This window comes from Alternaria alternata (assembly GCF_001642055.1).
Source record: "Alternaria alternata strain SRC1lrK2f unplaced genomic scaffold CC77scaffold_22, whole genome shotgun sequence".
Classification (NCBI taxonomy): Eukaryota; Fungi; Ascomycota; class Dothideomycetes; order Pleosporales; family Pleosporaceae; genus Alternaria; species Alternaria alternata.
The window spans coordinates 362,863-387,239 of NW_017306211.1; the positions used below are offsets into that span (position 1 = coordinate 362,863).

The 24,377-nt window shown below is 51.8% G+C and overlaps 8 protein-coding genes across 8 annotated transcripts; 5 read left to right on the forward strand and 3 right to left on the reverse strand.

Annotated features, from left to right (window-relative positions):
* Positions 1-627: 627 nt before the first annotated feature.
* On the reverse strand, positions 628-2,778 carry CC77DRAFT_399814 (hypothetical protein). Its single transcript, XM_018531530.1, has 3 exons — positions 2,579-2,778; positions 1,714-2,530; positions 628-1,643 (listed from the first exon to the last, which is right to left on the reverse strand). The coding sequence occupies exons 1-3, from the start codon at positions 2,643-2,645 to the stop codon at positions 761-763; spliced, it is 1,767 nt and encodes a 588-aa protein (XP_018381707.1). The 5' UTR covers positions 2,646-2,778; the 3' UTR covers positions 628-760.
* A 2,200-nt stretch (positions 2,779-4,978) lies between these two features.
* On the forward strand, positions 4,979-6,244 carry CC77DRAFT_944516 (glycoside hydrolase family 5 protein; the record flags this gene model as incomplete). Its single annotated transcript, XM_018534973.1, has 1 exon — positions 4,979-6,244. The coding sequence occupies one exon, from the start codon at positions 4,979-4,981 to the stop codon at positions 6,242-6,244; it is 1,266 nt and encodes a 421-aa protein (XP_018381708.1).
* A 1,798-nt stretch (positions 6,245-8,042) lies between these two features.
* On the reverse strand, positions 8,043-9,916 carry CC77DRAFT_1024170 (sarcosine oxidase). Its single transcript, XM_018525820.1, has 2 exons — positions 9,642-9,916; positions 8,043-9,529 (listed from the first exon to the last, which is right to left on the reverse strand). The coding sequence occupies exons 1-2, from the start codon at positions 9,804-9,806 to the stop codon at positions 8,360-8,362; spliced, it is 1,335 nt and encodes a 444-aa protein (XP_018381709.1). The 5' UTR covers positions 9,807-9,916; the 3' UTR covers positions 8,043-8,359.
* A 97-nt stretch (positions 9,917-10,013) lies between these two features.
* Positions 10,014-11,306, forward strand: CC77DRAFT_399920 (S-adenosyl-L-methionine-dependent methyltransferase). The gene has a single exon (XM_018531531.1). The coding sequence runs from the start codon at positions 10,115-10,117 to the stop codon at positions 11,219-11,221; it is 1,107 nt and encodes a 368-aa protein (XP_018381710.1). The 5' UTR covers positions 10,014-10,114; the 3' UTR covers positions 11,222-11,306.
* A 2,327-nt stretch (positions 11,307-13,633) lies between these two features.
* Positions 13,634-14,895, forward strand: CC77DRAFT_944682 (hypothetical protein; the record flags this gene model as incomplete). The annotated part of the gene is made up of 2 exons (XM_018534976.1): positions 13,634-14,040; positions 14,112-14,895. The coding sequence occupies 2 exons, from the start codon at positions 13,634-13,636 to the stop codon at positions 14,893-14,895; spliced, it is 1,191 nt and encodes a 396-aa protein (XP_018381711.1).
* A 1,321-nt stretch (positions 14,896-16,216) lies between these two features.
* On the forward strand, positions 16,217-18,522 carry CC77DRAFT_399927 (hypothetical protein). Its single transcript, XM_018531532.1, has 2 exons — positions 16,217-17,704; positions 17,760-18,522. The coding sequence occupies exons 1-2, from the start codon at positions 16,469-16,471 to the stop codon at positions 18,435-18,437; spliced, it is 1,914 nt and encodes a 637-aa protein (XP_018381712.1). The 5' UTR covers positions 16,217-16,468; the 3' UTR covers positions 18,438-18,522.
* A 20-nt stretch (positions 18,523-18,542) lies between these two features.
* On the reverse strand, positions 18,543-19,723 carry CC77DRAFT_1024174 (hypothetical protein). Its single transcript, XM_018525821.1, has one exon. It carries the CDS (start codon positions 19,462-19,464, stop codon positions 18,607-18,609), a length of 858 nt encoding a protein of 285 aa, XP_018381713.1. The 5' UTR covers positions 19,465-19,723; the 3' UTR covers positions 18,543-18,606.
* Positions 19,724-21,142: 1,419 nt separating this feature from the next.
* On the forward strand, positions 21,143-22,158 carry CC77DRAFT_1012462 (hypothetical protein; the record flags this gene model as incomplete). The annotated part of the gene is made up of 3 exons (XM_018523768.1): positions 21,143-21,278; positions 21,333-21,965; positions 22,025-22,158. 3 exons carry the CDS (start codon positions 21,143-21,145, stop codon positions 22,156-22,158), a joined length of 903 nt encoding a protein of 300 aa, XP_018381714.1.
* Positions 22,159-24,377: the final 2,219 nt, after the last annotated feature.

A 24,377-nucleotide genomic window follows, 5' to 3' on the forward strand; every position in this document is an offset into this window, starting at 1 on the left:
ACAAAATCAACATTGCACCAGTAATGTCCACCTCATCTCCTGGAAGCCGATAAGCTTCGCTGATGGCCATGAGATCTTTCGGAACTAATACGTGGCATGCATAAGACGAAGTCCTCTACAGCCTTCTCACAGTCCATGGCCACATCAAGTACGTGCTTTCCAAAACAGTGCTTGCTCAATGGTTACCTAGCTGATGTGCTTTCGCGGCATAAGTGATCTTCCTGCTGAAGTGTGGCTATACTCGCTTTGAGCCGAGTCCCGATTGCCCAGATCCATTCTATGGGATCTTGCGCGAGTTTACGCAGATGGACTAAAAGCGGGGGCGCACCTTTCTTGGGCTCCTTAGTGAAGGATAGTAGCCGGCCAGAGAACTGCATAAATTGCACGATGTCTCAGCAAGGCCGCCGGCGGGAGAAACTTCTTTGCTGATAGAATAGAGGGGTAAAAGTGTCAAGAAGGAGTTGCGATGCACTAGGCTGGAGATAACTTTCTAGTGTCGTGCAGCCAAGGCGAGGCGTACAGCTAGAGAGGCTGAGTTCTCGCAACATGATTGGATCTAGGGCATTGTGGAGTTCTTGTGCACCTTCAGAGCCCTTTGTACGGTACACGTTCGTCACTACCGAGTCCTTGTAAGGTTTTTCGCTACAGGTGAGTTTCAGACCATTATGGCCAGGTAGATTACGTACTTTGTGACGCTGACCTCAAAGATAGTGTTCTGTAAATATCACGCTGCAATAGTCTTTCTTTCCAGTCACTGTCCTCATGATTCTTTCCCTTTCCGTTTATCCTCTACAACATACGCAGCAAACTTTCGCTTCCTACCAAGTCGTCCAGGACCGCCAAGCGCCAGTTCGCCCTGCGCATCCTCACCATTGGCCGCATCGCCGATCCATCCCGGCAACTCATCCAACACGCGCACGCGCTGGGCGTTCGGGATGGCTCGAAATTGGATCTTGTCGGGGATGGAAGCGCCGATGCGCAACATGGCGAAGGCATCCAGCTGGTCGGTCCAACGCGGCAAGACGGCGCTGTAGATTGCAAGACCCAGAAGCGATGCCAAAAAGACACCGAGAAGGATGGAGATGACTAGAATGCCGGTACGCGATATAACGGGCACGAGGGTGTCGGCACCGTGGTCGTACGTCACAGACCAAGTTTTCATGAATGCTGTAGAGGAGAGCCATGCCTCGTTGGCGAGGAAGGCAGCGGATGTGAAGGCATTCGTGATGCGATCGCCCTTGTACCCGTCGTAATGGTTCCAATACAGTGAGTGCACAAAGTTGGCTACCTGTCTTTGGACGTCGTCGTGATTGTGAATCGAGTTTTTCAGGCAGGGATCTATGAACGTCCCAATCTGGTCTTGGTCGCTCCACGAGTGTAACAGATTTGTAAAAGGAGCTTGATCTACACAAGCACCGTAGTTCGGCGTGGCTTTCGCCTCTTCATAGGTCATGTTTGGATACATGAAAGCATTTGGACGGGCCATCCGCTCTGCAATGAAGGATCCAGAACCGAAGAGGGCCAAGGCGACTGTTAGCAACGGGCCTCGGTTTTTTCGCATTTCCAACGTGAGAGATGAGTTCGCAACACTACTTATATCACCAGGAAACTTTCCGCGCGCCAGTTTCGCATTTGCATCCGCACTATAGTTGTACATGAATGAGTAATGGATCCAGTGGGATGTAGTGAGCAGAAAACGTGTCAAGAACTTACCCGTTCTGGCGGTAAGCTTGGTTACTACAATTTCCGCCACAGTGATTCATCGGGTCCTCATCAAGCAAAGGCCCTGGTTGTTCGCCATTCATGTAGTTGGGCAGCTCAAAATAGCCCAAAGCGGTGTCAAGCGAGACTCTAAACAGTCCGCCTCGGTCTTCAGGTGTTACGTACTGCTGCATAGGGTCGGCTGATACCAGAGAGATATTAAGATAGAGTTCTTCAGTGATATCTTGGCGGGTGCGTACAGCACGCCACGGCGACTGCGTCAAGTTCGCTGGCATGCAAACTTCCAGGCTCCAGTTTCCCCAACCTGTCATGGTGATATAGTTCGGGTTCGTCGCTGCGTACCTAACATGGAAGGCACCCGGCAGATCAGCACAGTTTGTGGGAAACTCAGGCTCTGTGATGACTACCCGATGAGCTGTCGAATTCATTCGCGGAAGGTATTGTCGGATGAGGCCCGTACTATAACCTGCTGGTAATTCGGCGAAAAAAGGATCCGGGAGTAACGACATGTTGCCAAACGCCATATTTGGCAGGACGCAGTTCAGAGGTAGTTCAGCCGCCTCCGACTTCACAACCGCTTGACTACACTTGATGGGTTTGCTCGTCCACAGTCGACCTTGTGGACTGAGATTGCTCGTGGCAGCCATAGCCGATCGAACCTTGACGGGTATCATGTTCAGGTCAGGCAAGTCCTCGTTGTCGAATTGATCCAGGATATCGGTCAAGGAGGGAACCATGTCCGGAAATGTAGGCGTTTTAATCGTTTTCGTGGTTATAAACAGGGTTCGGAGAGGCGCAATTATTCCGCCTATTCTTATCAATACTCGGTCATCTCAACAAGGCGGCTAGGGAGTACCGAGGATGTTCAGCATGATTGCGAAGATGAGCAGCTTGTTTCCGTACTTTTTGTATCTGCCTGTCATGAGCTTTACATATATATCAGGATCGGACCAGCCACGGTCAGCCAAAACTATGGTATGACGCAGTGTTAAGTTTCGCTGGCCCTGCTGCTGTACAAAAGTGACAACAGCCTTGGAGCATACTGCAGAAACGAGAGGGAGAGTTAGAACGGCCACAACTGAGTTTATGAACTGAGCAGCTTGGAGCCACTCTTCGTTCTTAGCGTAAAATGAGTGGATAACAGAGGCTCCAGTCCAACCGTATGCATGCGGTACGTCAAAGTTCACACCTAGGCACCAAAGTTGTCAGCTGGCACTCTCTCAGAAAGACGTAAGGATGGCAGGCCATAATTTGACGTCGCCGTTATCGGATGAAATGTCAGGGTACACGTCACAATCCAGGCGAAGAGCGCGAGTGCCGCATAGAGCAAGACCAACACAAGGATGTAGCCAGAGTGATAAAGACGGGTTCCATGTTGCTTTGAAGAAACAAGTGACGTCTCGGGCCGTTCTCCAGGCTGCATTGCATCGTCCTGGCCATTTTCTCCAAGTGTGGATGCCACCATACTGTCCACTGGTGCTTCAATCTGGTTATGTGCCGCCTGCGCAGAAGCGTCATGATCGCTGAGATCGGGGTCTATTAGATGTTCGTGCTCCATCCTTTCGGCAGTCGGGTGCCCCTCGCTGGTATAATGTGCATAGAGAAGGAAAATACGCTCGCGACAAGTCCCAGATGGTGGATCAAGACGCGCTAGAAGGCAGCCTGGGGCCAAATCACCCACTTCTCATGTCTATACGTCAGCTCGCATAACACCCTTGTTTTCGAGTAAGCAGTAACTGAGCCAGCTTAAGCCACAATATCTTTCAATTAACCTCATAGCAAGCCTAGCATATTGCCATTTAGGCCTGTATAGCAGGTGAAGACCTAGGGGAGAAAAACGCAAGAAGGATTGCAACAAAGTCAAGTGATTGACAGGGAGGAGAGTAGTGTTAGAAAGGACTTGCGATCTACCACCTGGGCAGGCTGCAAATGACCTCCCAGTGTCATGCAGCCAAGGCGAGGCGCCCAGTCGACGAGGCTGAGCTTTTGCAGCATGACGGGAGGGGCGCTACGAGATCTGACGATCGATGGGCTCGAAATTGGCTGAGCGTGAAGGTGTCCAAAACAACATGCTAAGGTGCTGATAGATCCGTTCGAAGGTTGTGTGAAGTGTATTGGTCCGGGCGTCAGAGGGACCTCGGGAACCAAAGTCCAAGTAGTTCCAAGCCACGCAGCTAGTCAAGCCACCCCATATAATCAACGACTCAAGCTTGACACGCGATAACTCTACTAAGAAAGTACTTGGCTGCAGCGTTATATGTGGCAAGAATTCACAAGACACCTGACTAGATGTTGAAGGGCTATCTTGATAGGCGCATAGGTGATGCAAACGCCCTTTGCGTGTCCAACTGTAATGTCGCTTGGCGTGGTGTCTCGCAGATTTTTGCCGCACCTGTCGGTAGCATATAATGAATGAGATCATCGCTGTCTACACGTTACTGATGTGATGTTTTGTAAAACAACTAAAGAATCCACAGTGTCAGCTTCTCCCACCGGTTATAACCTTGTGAGGGCTAGAGTGCTGGAGCCGCGGCTGCACTTGCTACAACTTCATGATCGGAACTGCAAGACGTCAGTATGTGCAACCACCAGCAAAACAATAACCGCGAACCGACGTTCTAGAACTAAGACATGCGACGAAAGGACCTACCGAGACACAGCCTCTCACCACGATGGCGCGCTCTTGATTAAGCATACCAAGCTTCGGATCTCCCCAATCCTGAAGCTTGTGTACCCCCCTCTCATCTTGGCGAAATGAAGAGACATACGCCGTTCTCCACAAATACAAGCCTAGTCGTTTCACTGAACAAAGCAAACGGGCTCGAAACGGCGCGTCAGTAAGCCGAAAAGTGGGCCTACCATCTCGCTTGGCCTAGCCGCCGCGTCCCGATGACAGCACTGACAGCTCCAGACGCCATACAGCAATACATCTCCGTGATATTCTGCTCACAGCCACTACGGTCCCCGGTAATACCACCGAACATCTCGGTAATGATCATGAAACGGTGGGAACAATGCGGAGACAATATGCCGCCATCCCGTCGACCTGGAATCAGGTCTCGAACGGTTTGGAAGCGCAAGGGCACGACCTTCTGGGTACCCTTCCCATGAGATGATAAAAGCGCAATCCGTCCGCTGTTTTCTTAGTTCTCCATCACATCTGTGAAGTTTCAATCCTTTGCTTCTACTTGTGCTATTTACATTCTCATCCTTTCTTTGCCTACCCAAGTCTATCATTCATTCAAACTTCGTTTCAATGGCTCGCTACTCTTTCGCATTCGCTGCTCTTGCAGCAAGCGGTGCCTACGCCGCCCAGGGGGCGGCTTACGCGCAGTGTGGTGGACAAGGCTTCACCGGTGCCACTGCCTGTGTATCTGGCTACCACTGTGAGGTCCAGAACGACTGGTACTCTCAGTGTGTTCCTGGCGCTGGCTCAGGAGCCGCGGCCCCTGCTGCTCCCAAGACCACCATGGTCACTATGGCACGAACCTCGACTCCTGCGACCAAGACTTCCACCAAGGCAGCCGCTGCTGCTACCAGCAAGGCCGCTGCTGTAGCTGCCGCTCCTGCCTCGTCCAGCGGAAAGACCCAGTATGCTGGTATGAACATTGCTGGTTTCGATTTCGGATGCGACACATCTGGATCCTGCAGCGGAGCCTACGTCGACCCCGGTGCGAACGGAATTGCTCAGATGCAACACTTCACCAAGGATGACAAGCTTAACATCTACCGTCTTCCCATCGGATGGCAGCACCTTGTCGGCAACAAGCTCGGTGGTGCCCTTGATGCCACTGTCGCTGGAGCCTACGACAAGCTCGTCCAAGGCTGCTTGGCCACCGGCGCTGTCTGCCTCATCGACCTCCACAACTACGCCCGCTGGAACGGCCAGATCATCGGCCAGGGCGGCCCAACCAACGACCAGTTCGCTGATATCTGGTCCAAGATCGCGACCAAGTACGCGTCTGAGAGCAAGATCGCTTTCGGCCTGATGAACGAGCCCCACGACCTCACCATGTCCACCTGGGCCGACTCCGCCCAGGCTGCCGTCAACGCCATCCGCAAGGCAGGCGCCAAGTCCCAGATGATCCTCGTCCCCGGAACTGACTACACATCCGCGGGTACCTTCCCCACTGCCAGCGGTCCTTCTCTCCTCAAGGTCAAGGACACCGACGGCACGACCGACAAGATCATCTTCGACGTCCACCGTTACCTCGACAGCGACAACTCTGGTACCCACGCTGAGTGCACCAGCGACCACGTCGAGGACTCTTTCGTTCCCCTTGCCACCTGGCTCCGCACCAACAAGCGCCAGGCTATCCTGTCCGAGGTCGGTGGTGGCAACACTGCTTCGTGCGAGACTGATGTCTGCGCTGCTCTCGCTAGCTTGAACAAGAACAGCGATGTCTACCTTGGTTACATTGGCTGGTCGGCTGGTGCTTTCGACCAGAGCTACGTCCTTGGATTGACTCCCAACGGTTCGACTGACCAGGCACTTGTCACCAAGTGCTTCAGCCGTGCTTAGAGTAAGAGACGTCGGTGCTAAGGCTGTGAGGTGATGCAGTGTGTAGACGACATGGCTTCGTGGAGGCTTTGCTTTTCGTTATCTTCGATTCTTGTGTAGACTTTATCCAATCAAACTTTTGAACTTCGACATAATCATAGCTCTTCCCGCAAACTTTCATGTGATGTTGATTTTAGACATGACGACCGAACTGACCACGGCGGCGCATTCAATGAGTGGACTCTACGATACTGTCAAGTTTCCAAGTAGCACATCCTCAGCCGATCGCGCAACATTACTACCTTCGTTGCTAGTTTTCGCAATATGCTTTCGGAAAAACTCCACTCATGGCAAGTTCAACGTCATCTTTCGATAAGGCTTCTTTATCGGCCACACTGCTCCGATTGTATGAGATAGAAATTGCCACTAGCAATGTGGATTTTTGGACAGAGAACCCAGCCAATACAAATTGAACTAGACTCAGATCCAGCCAAAAAATAAAGACATGCCAATCATTCGAATCATCTTTTGGTAGGTGTAAGGCATAACTCAGAACTTCGACATGATGCGTTTGATGTTTTCTTTTGAAGAGAGCAGAGCGCGCCACCAACATCCGGGCGTTCTCATCAGTTTTTGGAGAAGACTAAGCAGGCTTGGATGTGAACAGAAGTATCGGAAGTATAGAGTGAGATATTTATACACGCGGTAAGATGCCCAGCATGTGATCTTGGTGCGTGGTGTAGATGTCGGACTTGGGGCAACCGAAATTTGAAGTACCTTGCGACTCGTTGGCGAGGAAATACATGGACGTTGAGTGAATAAATCTGATAGTGATAGGTCTCGCTCCGAGCGTCCACATAAATTTGACCACTGCTGTTTTCGAGGAAAGCAGAACACGCCACCGACATGAAAGTCGACCCTTTTTTTTTGACAAAAAAGGGAGTAGTTGTTGGCATGAATAGGAGTAGAAGTCGTAGAGCCGCTGGATATTTATGCTTAAGGTAAGACGCACGGGGTATGGCTTAGCGCGTAGAGAAGATGAGCGTCATGAGGTATCTTTGTCTGAATTTGTCTGTGGGTCGCTCCAAAAGAAAGCAAAGACATAGCTTCAATGGTATGGCGTTTTGATAACAGGAGGTGGTACGGTTTGAGAGTACCCGTACGATGGCGAACTGAGCCCTTGGGGAGAGCGAAACGCGCGACGACCATTTCCTCTTTTAAGTCGATTTTTGGAAAAAAGTAGTGAGTTCGAGTATAAAGAAGAGTATCCAAGTTGTGAGAGATAGGCATTTATATGCATAGAAACATGCTAGGAACGCTGCATTGGCAGAAGCAGCATCCATGATCGATTAACTCTCTCGTTTTGGTCATGATCTTGCGTGTAGTGATTTTGGTAACAATAGGGAAAAGACATTCTTTCCATCTGTTGCCTATGTCGGAGAACATGACCAACGGGAAACACTGGGCTTTGATGTGGTCTGCGGTCTTTTCGAGGACGAAGACATACCCAAATTCCGGACCATATTTGGCAATAGATGACTTGGCTTTCTGTGGCCTCATCAGGTCACTGTTTAGGTTTTTTTGGGACGAGCGCGACCGCGCCACGACCATGAGTCGGTCAACTCATGTTTTGGAAAGAAGGATTGGGTCTTGGTGTGCAGGAGGTATAGGGAGTGTGAGCAGATGATATTTATACTGATACGAAGATGCGCGGAAGTTGACTTCGTGGACACAGCACTGCTCATGACCACAGAGATTTGCGCTTTTTGGTTGTCGCACATAGTTTGTTGTAATTCTGGTGGCAACAAGAGAACAATATGCTCCTCTTCGCTGCAATTTTTTGAACCAAGATGATGATCGACGAGGAATGCCCGAATTTGAACCTGTACAAAGTTTTTCCAAGGAGGAGTACATGTGGAATAGGCAATGACCCTTGGAAAGTAAAAAGCATGGCGTGGAGTTTCCATGACCCGTTTATGTCTAGCCTTTTGACGGAAGCGACACACTCCCCAGACATTAAAAGTCGACCACGTCGTTTTTTGAGAACAAAGGAATGGTTTGGGATGTAAAGAAGAGAGTAAAGAACCCGAGCTCAAGATATTTATATCAACACGAAGTGCCTTGGCGCGCGGACGATTACAACTTCCCTCTACTCTTCGCCATCTCCTCTTCCAAAATCATACCAACAGGCCCGCCACGACTTCCATCACCAGCCCACTGTTCTTCCGGTACACGCTCAGCCGGCCATTCCCATCGACCCTTGAAGTCATCCGGTGTTCTGCCTTCTATACACTCCACAATACTATCGCCAATAACAGGCAAAAACTTGAAGCCATGTCCCGAGCCACCCGTCGCCAAAAACAGCCCCTTGTACTTGGGATGGTACGAGATCAAAAAGTCGCCATCCCTAGTATCGGTGTACCAGCAAATCTTTGATTTGGTGAATGGTCGCGAGGATGCGGCGAGGGAAGGGTGTATGGCTGCGAGGAAGTCTCGGCATTGGCGTTGGCCCTCGATTGGGACTGCCTGTGACGGATCGTCGACGTGTGTGTATGGTAGGGAGATGGTGATTGTCTCGTTGGGGTCCTCTGACTCCGGATGTGGGATAGTGGTCGGGTTGAGGTAGCCGTGGCCGTGACGCGCGACTTTGAGGAGGCGCTTGGAAGGCGGAATCATGAACAAGCCATGGGAGAGGTTCAGGATAGTTGGCCGCGTAGACATCTTCGCTTCCTCCTCCTTGGAGATGGGCATGTAGCACAGAGCCTGCCCAGTCGCTTTGCAGATGCCTCGGAGATCGATGAGCGACGCCGTCCATGCGCCTGCCGCCAGCATCGTCAGATCCGCCTTGAGTTCGCTCGAGTCGTCAAATCGCACGCCGGAGACGGTGTTGGTTTTGTGATCAATCAACAGCTTCTTCACGGCCTTTGTGACGAACTTCACCCTGTTCAGCTTCTCGACCTTCTCCCTCAGCCACATCATCGCGCCCTCTGCGTCTGCCCAGCCTGAACTCCAATTCACGTATCCGGTGCTACCGTTGCCCCATGGGTCTTTGCCTTCCAGACCACATGCTTTTTGTATGTCCTCCGGCGAGTTCAGCACTTCTACTTTGTCTGTTCCGATCGCGCGGACGTTTGCGAGTGATCCGGAAACGTACTTCTGCTCCGGACCCCAAGCTGTCACACATAGGCCGACCTCATGGTAGTGTTCGGTCGCAAAGTCGGTTCGCCAGCGGTTTTGCGCGATGGTTGCGAGACGGGTGTAGCGTGCGGCAGCATAATCAGGACGGATGATTCGTGAAGTGTCAATCTGTATGCTTTTGCTTAAGCGTTTGATTTTGGTTGAACAGGTTGACTCCACTGGCGAATGTGTTGCTCTAGAGCAAGGTGTTGAAACAGAGTAGATTAGATGCTCTACTTACACTCGAGCCATCAGGCGTAGGAAAAGGCTGACGGTCTATGATAGTAATCGAGGTGTCCTTGTACCGCGGGTTTTGACATAATGAATAGGCAGTGGAAAGTCCAAATGCGCCGCTGCCGACGATCAAGATGGATGAGGGTATCTCGGGGGATGCAGAAGAAGCCATTGCGCGCAAAGTCAAGACGTATAGAAATGCGACAACTGCGCAAAAGAAAGGAAAGACATGAAGAAAAGTCAACCTACATGAGCGCGAACGGCGTGCAAGTGCCGCTGGTGGGCCGATATCGTTGTCTGAAGGGCGTGCGTCGGCTGGGCACGGTTGATAACCTCGTGGCGGCAGGGAAGCTTTGACGCTACCGAGCGATTGGGTCGGCGCATCGAAAGATTTGAGACTTTCATTGTTGCTCGACGGCTTCACCCATTGCGTCTCACAGTCACTCGTTCCTCGGGTATTCTGTGTCTGCTTGCATCGCCATGGCAAAGCTCCCGAAGCCTCCAAAGTCGTTTCCTGCAAAACCTGCGATACCCACAAAGCCCGCTATACCACTACACAGACGCATACAACGAGCGCAGCACGATAACGACCTACCACTTCGAGCCCCCGCCAACCAAACACCTGAGCAAGCATTGAAGCGAGTATGGGCAGCACGTCCGACGCTGTCGGATCTGCAGCGCTTGTCGGATGAGGAACTGAGGTCGGCACATCATCAGGCAAAACTACGAAGATGGAGACAATGGCCAATGTTCGGCGTCGGCATGATCGCATTCGGAATGGGCACATACGCGACGATGCTCTACACGTCGTTGACACAGGATAGCGACTTGAAGGACTTGCCAGAAGATCTCTCAGACCGATTCGACAAAGAGGCCGAGGGCTATGACGAGAAGGTTGACACGTCTGAGACGCTACTCTTTTTGACCAGGAAGCGCAAGAAGCTTACTTCCATGGCCAAGGGGCATGTGTTGGAGGTGGCTGTTGGTACTGGTAGGAACATACCTTACTACAAGACCAAGCAATGCGCGACAGTGACGCTGCTCGACTCAAGCGGGCCCATGTTGGCAGTTGCAAAGCGGAAGTGGAACGACACGCACAAGGAATACTTTAGCCGTGTCTTCTTCAAGCAACAGTCTGCCACAGACCCCATAACGCCGCCATATGGTGCCCAAGACGGATACGACACAGTGATACAAACCATGGGACTGTGCTCTACGCATGAGCCCGTGAAGCTGCTCCAGAACCTAGAGGCGTCGACCAACGAGAACGGCCAGATCCTACTTCTAGAGCACGGTAAGTCGCACTACGAGTGGCTCAACAGTATGTTGGACAAGACAGCTCCCGCTCATGCGGACGAACACGGCTGCTGGTGGAACAAAGACATCGGCAAGATTGTCGAAGAAAGTGGGCTGGAAGTCGTTGACATAAAACGCTACAATTTCGGCACGACCTGGTGGTTGCAGTTGAGGCCGAGGAAGGGCATGCGGCAAAGATTGGCCGAGACCACCACCTCAGGTGAGCAGCCGCTTGCTGCACCAGCCGGATCCCCGGTTACACAGAAGCCATGGTGGTCGCTGTGGAGATGATAACTCACCGTATCGCCTCCCCCACATTCACCACCATCGAGAACATCGAGATTGTGGAGGTTTGCCGCTATTATAGATAACGCGAGTTAAACTCTCACTACCCCAAGTTGCGGCGTTGTACGAGTAGACCTAGTTTTGTTGAAACGACGTCAACTTTACGCATATTGGCGATGGAGGGGAAAGGCTCAAAGCGGCAATTCCCAGATCGCGACCATCGTAACCTGGGAGCCAACAGAAGGTCAAGCGAGATCTGCAGTCGGGATCATGGGCATTTAGAGAAATCGCGTCACGGCACTCTGGAACGCGACATCGCTTGCCCGAACTTTGTTCTGTCTTATCATCTGGGCCTGCCATGTTTTTGCATGTGTGCCTGGGATCTGGCATCTCATACCGTCGAGCACGTTGGGCTCACGCATCAGTGGCGGTCGTAATCATCATGCACAGCATTCAACTTGCCGAGTCAGATAAAGATGCATGTCATCTACAAACATGTCGTTGAGTGTGGGAACAAGCAAACAAACATGCATCTTCACCGTCTTTCACGACTTGCCAACTTCCTCATCCAGTCCACACTTCGTCTGGGGAAGATACGTAGCGCATCCGTAAATCTGTTTGCCCACTGGACAAGTGCGGCGCCATACCTTCCAGTTCCCCACAAAAGGTGACGCTGTGCTGCACATGCAGACCGGACCTGGTTCTATGCGCCTGTCCCCATCGGGGAAAGACATATGCGCGATCCCTGCACAGCCATCGGAAGTGATGGCAACTCGCGTGCGCAATGTTTGGGGGTGTGGTCGCAATGCGGAGTGGAGGCTGCTGAAACCGATGTGCCAGAAGATCCAGCTCGGCAGCATCATCCATTGTGCTTTTTCCGTGCATCGTGACATGTTATCAGCAACGCACAAAGAAGAATGAAGCCACATCTCGTGAGAACGCTTTTTGTCGTTCGCGTATTAACGTTGCCGAGGGTTGGCCGCATGCCAGTGGGAAAACTTCCGTTAAAGAAAAATTCGAGAAAAGTGTGCTCACCGCCCTGGGGCATCCTGGTTGCAGCGTTGAGGCTAAATCCACTTTGTATGCTAGGCGAAACCTCAGAACAGGGATGTCTCCGCTCTGGAACAATATGATATGCACGCTGCATCAGATCATGGAAAGCGCCCGTCCACTCGCATCGTGGCCGTTTGACTGCTTGGGGGACGGAAGATATTATGGCGGTCAGCTTGCGGGACAACTGTGACGACCCGCCCAATTGCAGATGCGAAGGATGCGCGAGGCTCCAACGAGACGTGTTGAGCATGAGGTCACTTGCGGGAAAGCCGTCTCAGGGCCAGAGACGTTCGTATCGTTGGCGGAGGTTTATCGGCAAGGAAGCATCCTTACCAGCAACGTCTAGCATGTGCCACTTGTTGCGCGCTCGGGGCAGCATGTATAGAGATCCAAGTGCGGTGTTCACTGTTCCAGGCTCAGCTGAGACCATCCAATGCCCGGAGCTTGACACGGGCAGAGGTGCAAGACACAGACAGCCGAGATTCCCAGGCTGACGGGATTGGGCAGGATAGCGAAGCCTGTACAAGACGTTGGAGCAGGCAGGCGAGAAGCCATGTTCTGAAAAGCGTCCGGCGAGTATCTACTTTAGATGACTTTACCGCGTGGTACATGCAGGTAACCACGGCATCTTGATAGGAGCGTTAGGCTCTAGCCCCTGGCCAACAAAGCAAAAACGGGCTCTAAAAGTAGTATGCTGTCATAACCAAAGAGGCGATCCCTGGATACATTCACCCTACTAGACGCACGGTCTCTTACCGGAGCCTAGTCGCTCCTTCTTCACTGTGTGCTCCACTACGCCTCCGTTCTTTCCCTCATCGCATCCCCTCTTCTTCACCACCCCTCGAACTACATCAGGGCCCGACATCAACTGTCCTGTCCCATTCCGTTTACTCTTGCTTCTCACTGTTTCTGATTCCTGATTACCGTGGTGTTGCAGCTGCACTTAATTGTGTTGCAATAGTTATTGGGTCGAACTTGAGGCAACCAGTCGCCTTCGCCGAGTTACGTATTCACTGCCTTCAGGAGGCGAGCCGCGTATTCGCGACAAAGGACGGGTGCCACTCAACGTTCAACACCATCAAACATCCCTCTCAGAGTAATCGGGCGCCCTTCTCGACGCCATCAGCTGCAGTGCAGATATCTAAGCGTCGCACGCTACCTTGCATACTCGGCGGCAGCGTTGGTGGTATAGGCTGCATTGCATTCCTACCGGACCAATCGACGACCCTGGCATTCTCCCAGTAGCAAAACACTTTTGGCTGCACACCCTCTGCCAGCGTCAATAATTTACTTCTCCCTTGGAAGACTCTCTCCTTCCTTCCTCTCCACTTGAGCGACGTTTGCGACTGCGTCGCTTCCCTCAAAATGCCCTACAACACCCGCCGGAAATCGCTGTCGCTGCCGTCACTCGGCATACAGCTGCCAGGAGCACCGCGACCTGCGCGCTCACCGCCTTCGACAAGCGACGGTCAGCACGCCGCAAAGAAACAGAAACGCTCACATTCCGGCTCACTCTCGTCGGTGCCACCATCACCACCGCGCCCCTCGTCACTGCGCTTGGATGAGCAGCGACCCAAAAGCTCAGGCCGGGTGGCAGACACCCCGCCACCTTCGCCAGGCGGCGAGTCTGGGACGACAAAGATTGACACCCAAGGCATCGACGACGAAATCGTGGTTGGCGTTATCGAACAGCTCCAGAAGACAGGCAACCGTCCCCACCTGCTAAAAGAACTCGCCCTCGTTCTGTCGCCCATTATTCCAATCGTTGAGAGGTATGTACCAAACTTCCAAGCATCCAAGCTCCGTCACTAGTTTCGTAGTCACTCATGCTGACGTACTCTAGCTCCGCGAACCCAGCTGCCATCATCTCGTCACGCTTAGCCACCTACTTGAAGCGCAATTGGACAGCTCTGTCGAGATGTCCGCTCGACAAGAAGCTCGTTGGTACTCACCCCAAGCGTGTCTACTACTTCCTCTCCACCTGCCCGCATCAACCTATCCCAGCCGACGGAAGTGCCACCGCCATCGCACCACGCATCGTCACCCCATCGCTCTCGTCTGCAACCTCGGAAGAGGAAGACATGGATGCGAGGTCAAGAGATCGCATGTCGCCGTCGCCAGAATTAGACCTGTCTGACTACGACAGCGTCAACAGCGATCCCTTCTCCAACCAGAGCCATCCACCCACGACTGCAAACATCTCGCACAACCGCCGGGCTCAATCGCCGCCTTTAGAAAAGGACGAGCGCGAGTTCACCCAGACTGCCTCGTTTCTCCAACAACGCCGCATGAGCCAGGAGGCCGAGCGCGAGCGATCTGCTAGCGTATCCGCCGAGTCAACACAACATAGCGATGTCAAGATGGAAGAAGTCGCCGTTTCCGTCGAGGAGACCGTAGAAAGCGCCGCGCTCAAGGACTCTGAGGCGGCTGCAGCACTCTTTGGTCAAATGGACCATCTTATGACGTTCCAGAGCAGCCCTGCGATGAAACCGGTCCTCCACATCGAAATGCCTCCACCGTCGCTCAAGCGCAAATCGGTAAAACTTGAGCTCGACGACGACTGGATCATGAAGAGCCCGGAGCTTATCGATCTTGACGAGCTTGATGATCTTTTCGGCGGCTACTAAGCCGCCCGTCTCTTTCTCACTATTTCTCTGCGTCTATGACATTTACGATTCTCCTGGGGCACGTCTCTCATCTATTCCTCCTCTATCTATTGTATTCTCTCCTCTTGTCGTTTCGTCATAGCGTATGTCCTAGATGGATTCCATTTTGCCGCTCGCGCTGCACTTTACACTCTAGGGATGTTGGTTTATCGCATGGAGTTCTTGAGATCATGGGTGTCTAGGAAGGAATTCTGTACGATAACTGTAGAGTGTAGTTGTGCGATTACCAGCCAAGGGATCAGGCGCTGGATTGTTACTCGGCGCATGATTGCGCGCGCATCTGCGACTAGGGGTTGGTCAACATTTACCAGAATGTTGCGTCGCGTAGAAAGCGACGAAGAATGAACTGAAAGGAAACGGAACTACTAGATAAAAGTTCTTGAAATTGAAAAACAGTTGATATCCCCTCCAAAACAATTTACGTTTGCATCAAAACAAGCTCGGAAAATGTCCGTGATTTCGGCAATCTCGATGTTGCCGACCATTGCTGGTGGGCCGGGTGTCCCTTACCACCACGTACCTTTTCCCTCACCGCCCGACTCGCACGCTTCCTGCACCTAAGTCTACACCTGGCATGCACCTAACGCATAACAGTATGGAAAATTGGGCCTTCACCGGCAGGGCTACCTGCGCCCAATGCGGCTCCATGCGATGCAGCGCATCCTAGTCTCAGAAAGGAAGTGAGCTCGAGCTTGGCGCTGCGTTGTTGAAGAAGTTGCGGTCGAGCTCGATGTGCTGGAGAACAGCCTCACTTTGGACGCAACACGCGCACACTTGGGCACCAGCGGGGTAAAATTGACTGAATCTTTGCACAACTACAGTTATACTCTCATCAGCCTGGTAATAATCAACAATCCCGAGGGGTAATCGCATGTTCGCAGACAAGAGGCTGGGTAAGCGAGTCCAATGACTTGGGCACCCCCAGCCTACAGCAAAGCTTTGAAGCCGACGCCCAACCACTCGACGTAAGAGTGCGCTGTGCGCTGCGCGACACGTCCGCCCCATTTCCTTTCCCATCATATTGACCATCCGACCCCCTCCGTTTCGCGATTTCTCGTGCCCTGCGTCAAAGTGCTTGCTGCAGGTTCCCGAGGCTGATGAGGTTATCGGCTGCCTCGCTTACTCCCGCCCATCAGGTCTGAAGAGTTGGAACACGGAAGAGCTGGAAACTGTGAATAGCGGAGGCTGGGGATTCGCGACCGTCGCATCCATCTGCCCAACAGAGTTGCGACAGTTAGCAGACGAAGCGCGTTGTTCCGGTGTCTTCCCAACGGTATACGACAGGCCATTCGCGGACATAACACCAAGGCTGCCAGCAACACAACACCAGCAGAGTGGATAGTCGACACGTGGATAAACGACAACCCGGTTAGCCGCATTGCCAGTCACCAAATCTCGCCGCGGGCGCAAAAAGCTCAACCATATTGACGTAGCTCGCTCTAATTCCCCTTGGACTTGGGCTGCGTCCGCTCCACGACAACAATTGCCCTTTTCAAAGGCACATCAAGAAAGAGCAAAGAATCTCAAGAAAAGAATGTCTGTGGCACTGTCGCGAGCGCGGAGCAGAAGTCGGGCGCCCAGCACCAGAGCGCCTTTAACACCAGCGCCCATCGTTGTGGACGTTCCGCGAAGTGGGGCTAAATCACCGCTCATTATTGATGTACCAGTAGAACGGCCCCGCGCAAGAAGCAGAAGCGTGCGTAGCATGCGCGAACCCATGGTCGATGCACCAGGACTCAGTGGTGGAAGGGGGATGTTCAAGAGGTTGATTGTTGCATGCGACGGAACTTGGCTAAACTCGGATGATGGAACCAAGAACGGGACTCTTTCCATCCCAAGCAACATTACCCGGATATCAAGAGCTATCAAGGCAGTTAGTCAGGATGGTATTCAGCAGATTGTCAACTACTCTCAAGGACTTGGGACGGAAGGCGGAAAACTGTCTCGTTTAGTTGGGGGCGCCACAGGCAAGGGCCTCGGTGACGATGTCCGAGAGGCGTACTCCTTCCTTGCCAACAACTATCACCCAGGAGACGAGATTTTCTTGCTAGGCTTCTCAAGAGGCGCATTCACTGCGCGTAGCATTGGAGGCTTGATTGGAGAGATTGGTCTCCTCACAAAGAAGGGTTTGAATACCCTACCAGAAGTGTATGAGGATGTTCAAAATCGGCGGAACCCCGACTATCGCCCAAAGCACGAGGACGTGCCCTTTCCCCGGAAACCAAGTGCAGATGACCCGCGATACGCAGAAGAACTGGAGCGCAGGGGACTGACCAGGCTCGATATTCCAATCAAATGCATAGCGGTGTGGGATACGGTTGGCAGTCTCGGCATACCGCGGATCGGCAAGCTGCAACGTCTGGGTCTTCAAATGAAGCAGTCAAAGGCGACAACTTTCTACGACACCAAACTCTCCAACTGCATTGAAAACGCATTCCAAGCTCTCGCTTTGGATGAGAACCGGGCATCATTCTCACCTGCTGTTTGGGAGAAGCCTGAGGGAAACCGTACAACGCTCCGCCAAGTATGGTTCCCTGGTGCGCATGCGAATGTCGGCGGCGGTTACGATGACATGCAAATCGCGAATATCAGTCTTGCGTGGATGATGAGTCAACTTGAACCATTCCTGGACTTGCGATCTGAATACCTATTCGAACAAGATGATCTGAATGAAAAGTACTACAAGAAAGAAGAAGGCGCGATCAGACCGTGGAGTTTTGGAAAGATCTACAACGAGCTAAAGGGCGCTTTTGCGTTGGGTGGCAGTACAGTATGTCTTTCCTTGCTGAGAAGTAGGCATGAGCAAATGTGCTAATTCATGATAGCAACGCAAACCAGGTCAATACACCTCGGTAGACCCCTTCTCAGGCCGTGCAACAGACCGCCCTCTCCGCCAAACAAACGAGTACATCCATCCCTCAGTTCGCACGCGCTACCGCCTAGAAGGCCCTGGCATCCAAGACCGTGGCCTCTACGAAGCCCGCGCCCTAACTGACAGCTACAAATTGGTCGTCGACTACGGCGCCAACAACTCCCGCGCCGGCGACGCAGAAGTCTACTGGAAAATCAAGTGGAGAGACACCATGGCTGTCAAAGTACTACCCGAAGCCCCACTCTGGAGACTGGAAAGGGAACTGGCGAAGCGCGATCCCGCAACATATGATTACATCAAGAAACCCCCTGCCACCACCTCGACGCGATCGAAACGAAAGACTGCACGGCCTCTAAGCGCGGATTTTAGCAACAGCAAGGCTGGTGGCTTGGCTAGTCCGACGTCCAGGAAAGGCAGGAGAGATACGTTTTCCCCCAGGAGTACGTTTCCGGCAGAGGATCGCGGGCCGTTGCCCAGACGGAGTAAGACGGGCGTGGATAGGGCGGAGAGGCCGAGGAGTAGGAGTAGGGCGCGCAGTGTCGAGTTTGCGAGTGATCGGGAGACGGATATTAGAGAGAGTATGCCGCATCGGAGGGAGAAGGATAAGGCGTGGTGGGAGGGGCGGAGGTGATGGATATGAGACTGGGAGACAAAAAGTTGATTTAAGCGGTCCTTTTCTCCCTCTCTTTCTCGGCTTTCTTTAGACTTTTTTTTTCATGATTGGCTTCATATAGGAGATGTTGGATATATGCGGATACCCTTTAGATGTAATAAATTTCGATAACTATGACTATTCGTTTCTAGATGTGAGGGATGTATTGAGCCCATGGTACTGCTTTGTATATCTCTGGGGGTGCGGATCGTAACGCGAAGAAGACTTCGAAGAGCAAGAACAAGCGTACAGAAACATATAGAAGAGTTGATATCACAAGTGTGCCATCTGAAAGTCTCTTCCACACTCCCGCAGATGGAACATGCCATGTGAGTAGGAACAGTATGACCAAGGGAACACACACACAGGATATGCTGGCAGATCTCCATAAGTATGTTTCAAGAGGAGTCGGAAATGGGTAATTCCATCCAAACAGATGACAAGACCCGAAAAATACCGTGGACATCGCTAAAGCTATGTATGCTAATGTGTCCGTCGAAGTCTGATGTATCCACCCCCTGTCACATGTCTTCATTGTATCGTAATCTTCTCCTGGCCTCAAACCCAGTAGATAGAATATAGGTTCCCACGTGCGCCTGTTTGTGGAACACTCCGGGAGAGAACGTTCGAGCTTAAGCGTTTGTTCTGCAGACAGTGACGGATCAGGGTATATTAAGAACGGTGTCTGGACATCGAAGGGTTTATGCCACCAGAATCCGTACACGGAGAAAGCACATATAACATATGCCAGCGTGAACCACTCCAACGGAGAAACCACTATGGCGGATGTAAGCCTGCCGAGAAGTTGGGAAAAGAACCAGAATATTTGGATCGAGGCCACGGCTTTGTTGAAGGCGTTGGCTTTACTTTTATCTTGTACAGCTGCGATTGAGAATTCTTCGCATTCGATCCAGCCTTGCTCGATGAATCTGATCATACGGGGAGCGGGTAGGATCGCTTCAGGGGCGTCCGGTGCTGTCGATAACCGGAGCTTGACACCATGCATCAATATGAGGTGACTGAACGCATGCGACCATTCGCGCTCGTCCTAACAGGCCCAGTTAGCTACTTCGCTTTGGCATCGAATCTCAGAAAATGGTTGTTAACAACATGCAACGCCGATGTAACAGAGTTAGGTACGTACCGGCAAGATATTGGTTATCATTCTGCTTACTCTGTGGACACCAAACCATTCGCTGACAGCGCATGCAACGAACCATTCAGGCGCGATGATTGCCAGTACAAATATAACGATCTTGTAGAAAAGCAAACGACCAGCCGATAAGCCTTCCACAGGCATATCCAAATGGAGTGCACTCCAAGTGCATATGATGGTCGTCGATATGCAAGTATACAATAGTGATGATGTGCCGCGCGTTACTGGCTCGCTGACCCAACCGACATTGTTTGGGTCTTGTGTAGTCATCGTACCGCACCTGTTGTCGTTTGGTGGCGCCTCACGAAACCTGTCAATTTGTGGTATATCAAGACAATGTTGTATATATAAACAGAGCACATCTGATGGCAGCACAGTCTCTATAAGACAGCATGTGGTGTGGCGAAGCAATGCGTGCAGCGCGTAAAGTGCAGAAGGCTGCAGCTAAAGGCTGAAATTCGCGGCTGTGCAAAGTCGCGGTTGCCAATGAATTCCATCTCATGCCTCAACGACTTTTCCTACGTTGATTGAGATGTGAACATCTCTCCTCTGCCCTCACATGGCGACCAACGGTCCATTGACGTCGTTGATCTGCGCACGTCCGGTCTACCCACAGATCTCCTTTATTGGACCCTTGCTGATGAGGCTCGATCCGCAGAGGGGACCCTGGCCAGTCTTGTCCGTCAGCAGTTTCACTGAGAAATGACCGGACCGACTGAGTTCAAGGGAGATACTCGGTCATGCTTAATAGAAGTGCGATGCTGATGCTCAAGGTGATGTGATGTGGTTTTTGTAGTGGGCTTGCAGGAGGCTGGCGTGAGGGCTGACGTGACTGGCTATAACAAAGTCGATGATCGCCATCCCTCGGGAAACCAAAATCGTTCTCGCGTGCCGAAATGCGCTATCGAATACTGCATGAAAGGACACGCAAGCCCATGATGGAGGGTCTGCAGAAGCTCAAAAAGAGCACATGATTATGGAGAAAGTACGAGAAAAGTCTTGGGTAATAGGACGAGGCAGAATACGAAGAGCGCATTGATTCAACGCTCGGAAGAATAATCTGTTGCGGAGCTAGAATGTTATATTTAGGGTTGCATTGCCCTAGCGCTAGTCCCAGCCCCTGGTCTGCCCATTCGCCGCTGGGCTCGTAACTACGCTGAGACCACCGACCACCCTATCCAGCCAGCCCAGCTCTCCTTTCGCATCCGCCGTTGAGCAAAACCATCAATCGCTTTATCGCTGCCTCGAATTCACGCCTCTTCTCCCTCTCGCCCTTCCGCCAGTCGCTCGTTTTATCGGACGGAGGAGTGTTTGTAATACCTTGCTTGCGTAATCTACGTGTCGCGTCGCCTCTCGCTCTACTGCTCCCGTTCCGCCTTGTTGACACCCACCCGAGTTGCACAATCCCCTCGATTCCACGCGGATTTTCTCGCCTGCCGAAACAAGCCCTTATTCCGGAACACTTTACTCGGGGCTTCATTGCTTTGAAGTTTGAAAGAATACTTTTAGTTGGCATCATTTCGACAACATGAGGCCGTCTCAGATTCTCGCTGCCGTCGTGGCCATGTCGTCGGTCACCCAGGCCATGAACGTGAAGCATGCATTCGACAACATTTCCGGATTGACTGATGTCAAGAACGTGCTTCTTGGACGTCAGGATAACAGTATGTGGATTCAACTTGTGATCGAATGACCAAAGTACTGATGGAATAATTTAGACAACAACAATGACAACAACGACAACGCCTCCTCAGATGCACCCGCCAGCACACAACCCGCACGAACATCCGCCGCCGCAAAACCGACCGCAACCGGTGACAACAACAATAACGACGATAACAACAACGACAACAACAGCAGCGGAGACAACGCTTCCAACACTGCAAAGGAAACAGCAAGCGGCACAAAGAAGCCCTCCGGCTCCAAGACAACTGGAAAGGGTTCCAAGTCCACCAGCTTCGACGCCCGGTTACCCGCCGGAGGCCTCACAATGGTCACCCCCAACGCCCTTGCCGGAACACAATTCTACAAGGTCGGCGACTGGGTCACATTCGCATGGAACTACACCTCGCTCTCTGTGACACCCACGGCTATCGATGTCCTTGCCTCTTGCACCGCCAACCAAGCTACCTACACCATCTCCGTCAACATGTCCGCCACCGAGACTGAAGTTCTCTGGAACACAAAGAACACGCCAGAGGGCCAGGCGCCGTTCTTGACCGAGAACTACAAGCTGCTCATCTACGACTCTGATCTTAGTGCTACTGCGGCGCCGAGGGCGGGTTATCTGGGTGCTTTCACTGGCTTCACCTTCGGCATGTACTTGCCCCAGGAGTACATTTCGCTCAAGGGTAAGTTTGGATTCCATGTTCGATGTTTGTATTCAGGAGTAAACGCTAACGAATGATAGATGGCTACACATGCCCCAACTGCAACGGCGCGCTCTCCCTAACCGAGAAAATGACCCTCGGAACCATGCTCCTGACTACCGGAACTACGCTCGGTTCGATGCTGTACTTCACCTACCAGTTCGGTATCTGGTAAATGAAGCACCTTTTGCTGCACACGTACGAGATACACATGTACGATATACGGAAATCCCCGATACACAAAAACGCAAGACTCGACACGCATCACTGCGGTTACGATAACGGCAACTCATTCCTTGTTTTTTCTTATCAACGCAACCTTCACATCTGTCCATATTTTTTCCACTCCTTTATAAAACGATCCGATGGATTGGCGCTTTCTGGTGCGTTGGGGGTGAAAGAGGGGATATATGGGAGCGATCTTTTTTTGAAAGCCCATGGTTTACAATCCTTTCTTTGTGGAGAATTTGGGACGTCTGGTGTTATTGGAGTTATATGTATATTGCATAAAGGAGCGGGGGCTTTTGAAGGGACAGTGCTGCGTTGTTGCAACGGAAAATCTAGCAGTAATACTTGGATTATCTTTGGCAGATGTGGGGGATAAAGGGAATGCATGTGAACAGGTATGGCTTGAAGATGATGGATGTCTAGTGGCGTGTAGCATCTTCGTTAGATTGAAAGGAGAGAAAACATGAGGAAAACAACTTGTTAAGCACAACGGCGTCAGACTGCAACTGTGAAATCTGTCTGTGATATACTTGATTTCCAAGAGACTTTGAGGTAATCTGACGTCGAGTTCTGGCTAGCATGTCACCATCTCGCCGACCTCCGACCTCAACGATACCCCGCTCTACGTCTCCTCTACGCCTCCTCTACGCCTCCAGCAGCCTTCGTCCAATAAGATGTAGAGGCATTTGATGATGATAGGTCAGACTGCAGCCGCTAGGAGATATACACGCGGATACATGCTGGCGGTGAGCGCCGTGCTTGAGACTAGCTTTGTCCCGTTCTATGCCTCCAGATACAGCTCTGACATATAAGGTAGTCTTGCATTCGATGTACAAGGTCTCTTCTTCTCACCCCATTGTCAAGAATCAGTTTTAACCAAAACCCTTCTCACAAGTCAACTCCATACCACTTCCGAATCGTACCCTCACAAATTCTTACTACCACGCCCACGGCGGGACCCCCCGTCAGGCCTCGCGGCTACCCTACATAGCCAGCCTTAGGCGGAGGCTAACGTAGTCTTCGCCTTTACCTCTTCTAATCTTCCCTTCGTCACCCTCTACTTCGTCATTTTCGAGATTTGGACTCTCTCGCGACGATTCACTTCCTGTTTCTTACTTCAGCCCCTTCGCTTTTGAAAAGGACCTAAATCCTGTGATACATACACCGTATCTTCAAAACAAAACTACACCCGAAAACGGAATACCGGCTTCAACTTTTGACGACAGCAACAACTCGTTTGTATCCCAGGAACAATCTCATACAAACACCCCAGCTACTTCGGGAAGCAGCCTCGACGACAACGGTTCATCAATATTTGACGAGCAGTCATATTCGAATAACACCCCTGCCTCAGAAAGCAGTTTGAACAGTAGGCTCTCGTCAATCTCGCCACTTCCAGAACGGTCAATACGCCCCAAGAATAGCAAAACAGACAAGAAACACGGGTTATCCTGCAACACTTGCGGATGCACATTCGATCAGCCCTATCAACTCAAGTATGTATGACCACGGTACCGGGAATACGTCATCTAACTAACTCTCAAGTCAACACGTCAATCGAAAGCACAACAAACGCTTTGAGTGTTCTTTCAACGGCTGCTCGAGCGTCTTTGGCCTTAAAACAGATCTATATCGTCACAAAAAGACACATCAAGCATCAGCTGCCCAAGAACGATTTCATTGCCCAGAAACGAACTGCGAACGTCACTTCACGCGAAAAGACAATCTAAAGAGACACCAACGAGAGTGCCACTAAATCCCGCCTGAGCACGAGACCGCATCGCCTACGGAACCACTTCTTCGAAACAAAATTAAGAAATAAAAACGTAAAAACACAAAAACGCAAAAACACACAAAGACACCCAAAGCACATCGAGACCACCACCAAACCTCCTGCCCCCTTCATTTCCTTACAAAATGTCAGAGTCCCATCAATTATGACGATGATGACCTCGGTGGAGTGGGAGACGCTGCCCGTGTGGCCGTCGTACGACTTCGAGTTGTATCCGGAGTACTCCACCTTGGGGTCGTATGGGGAGCATTCCTTGGGGTTGTATGGGGAGCTGCCCTGGGTGCCGAACAGTGAGCTGCCTTTGGAACCGTGGCAGCCGCTGCCTATGTGGTCGTACGAGCCGTCCGTGGCGCTGTATGAGATGCCGTCCGTGG

Bases quoted from the DNA above. Each gene is read 5' to 3' on its own strand.
- CC77DRAFT_399814 (XM_018531530.1), bottom strand. From the start codon at position 2,645: ATGACAGGCAGATACAAAAAGTACGGAAACAAGCTGCTCATCTTCGCA. The intron at 2,531-2,578 runs GTACTCCCTAGC...TGATAAGAATAG, and splicing joins AATCATGCTGAACATCCTCG to GCGGAATAATTGCGCCTCTC. The intron at 1,644-1,713 runs GTAAGTTCTTGA...GTACAACTATAG, and splicing joins CAAGCTTACCGCCAGAACGG to TGCGGATGCAAATGCGAAAC.
- CC77DRAFT_1024170 (XM_018525820.1), bottom strand. From the start codon at position 9,806: ATGGCTTCTTCTGCATCCCCCGAGATACCCTCATCCATCTTGATCGTC. The intron at 9,530-9,641 runs GTAAGTAGAGCA...AAAAGCATACAG, and splicing joins CTACGCCTGATGGCTCGAGT to ATTGACACTTCACGAATCAT.
- CC77DRAFT_399920 (XM_018531531.1), top strand. From the start codon at position 10,115: ATGGCAAAGCTCCCGAAGCCTCCAAAGTCGTTTCCTGCAAAACCTGCG.
- CC77DRAFT_399927 (XM_018531532.1), top strand. From the start codon at position 16,469: ATGTCTGTGGCACTGTCGCGAGCGCGGAGCAGAAGTCGGGCGCCCAGC. The intron at 17,705-17,759 runs GTATGTCTTTCC...AATTCATGATAG, and splicing joins TTGCGTTGGGTGGCAGTACA to CAACGCAAACCAGGTCAATA.
- CC77DRAFT_1024174 (XM_018525821.1), bottom strand. From the start codon at position 19,464: ATGCATGGTGTCAAGCTCCGGTTATCGACAGCACCGGACGCCCCTGAA.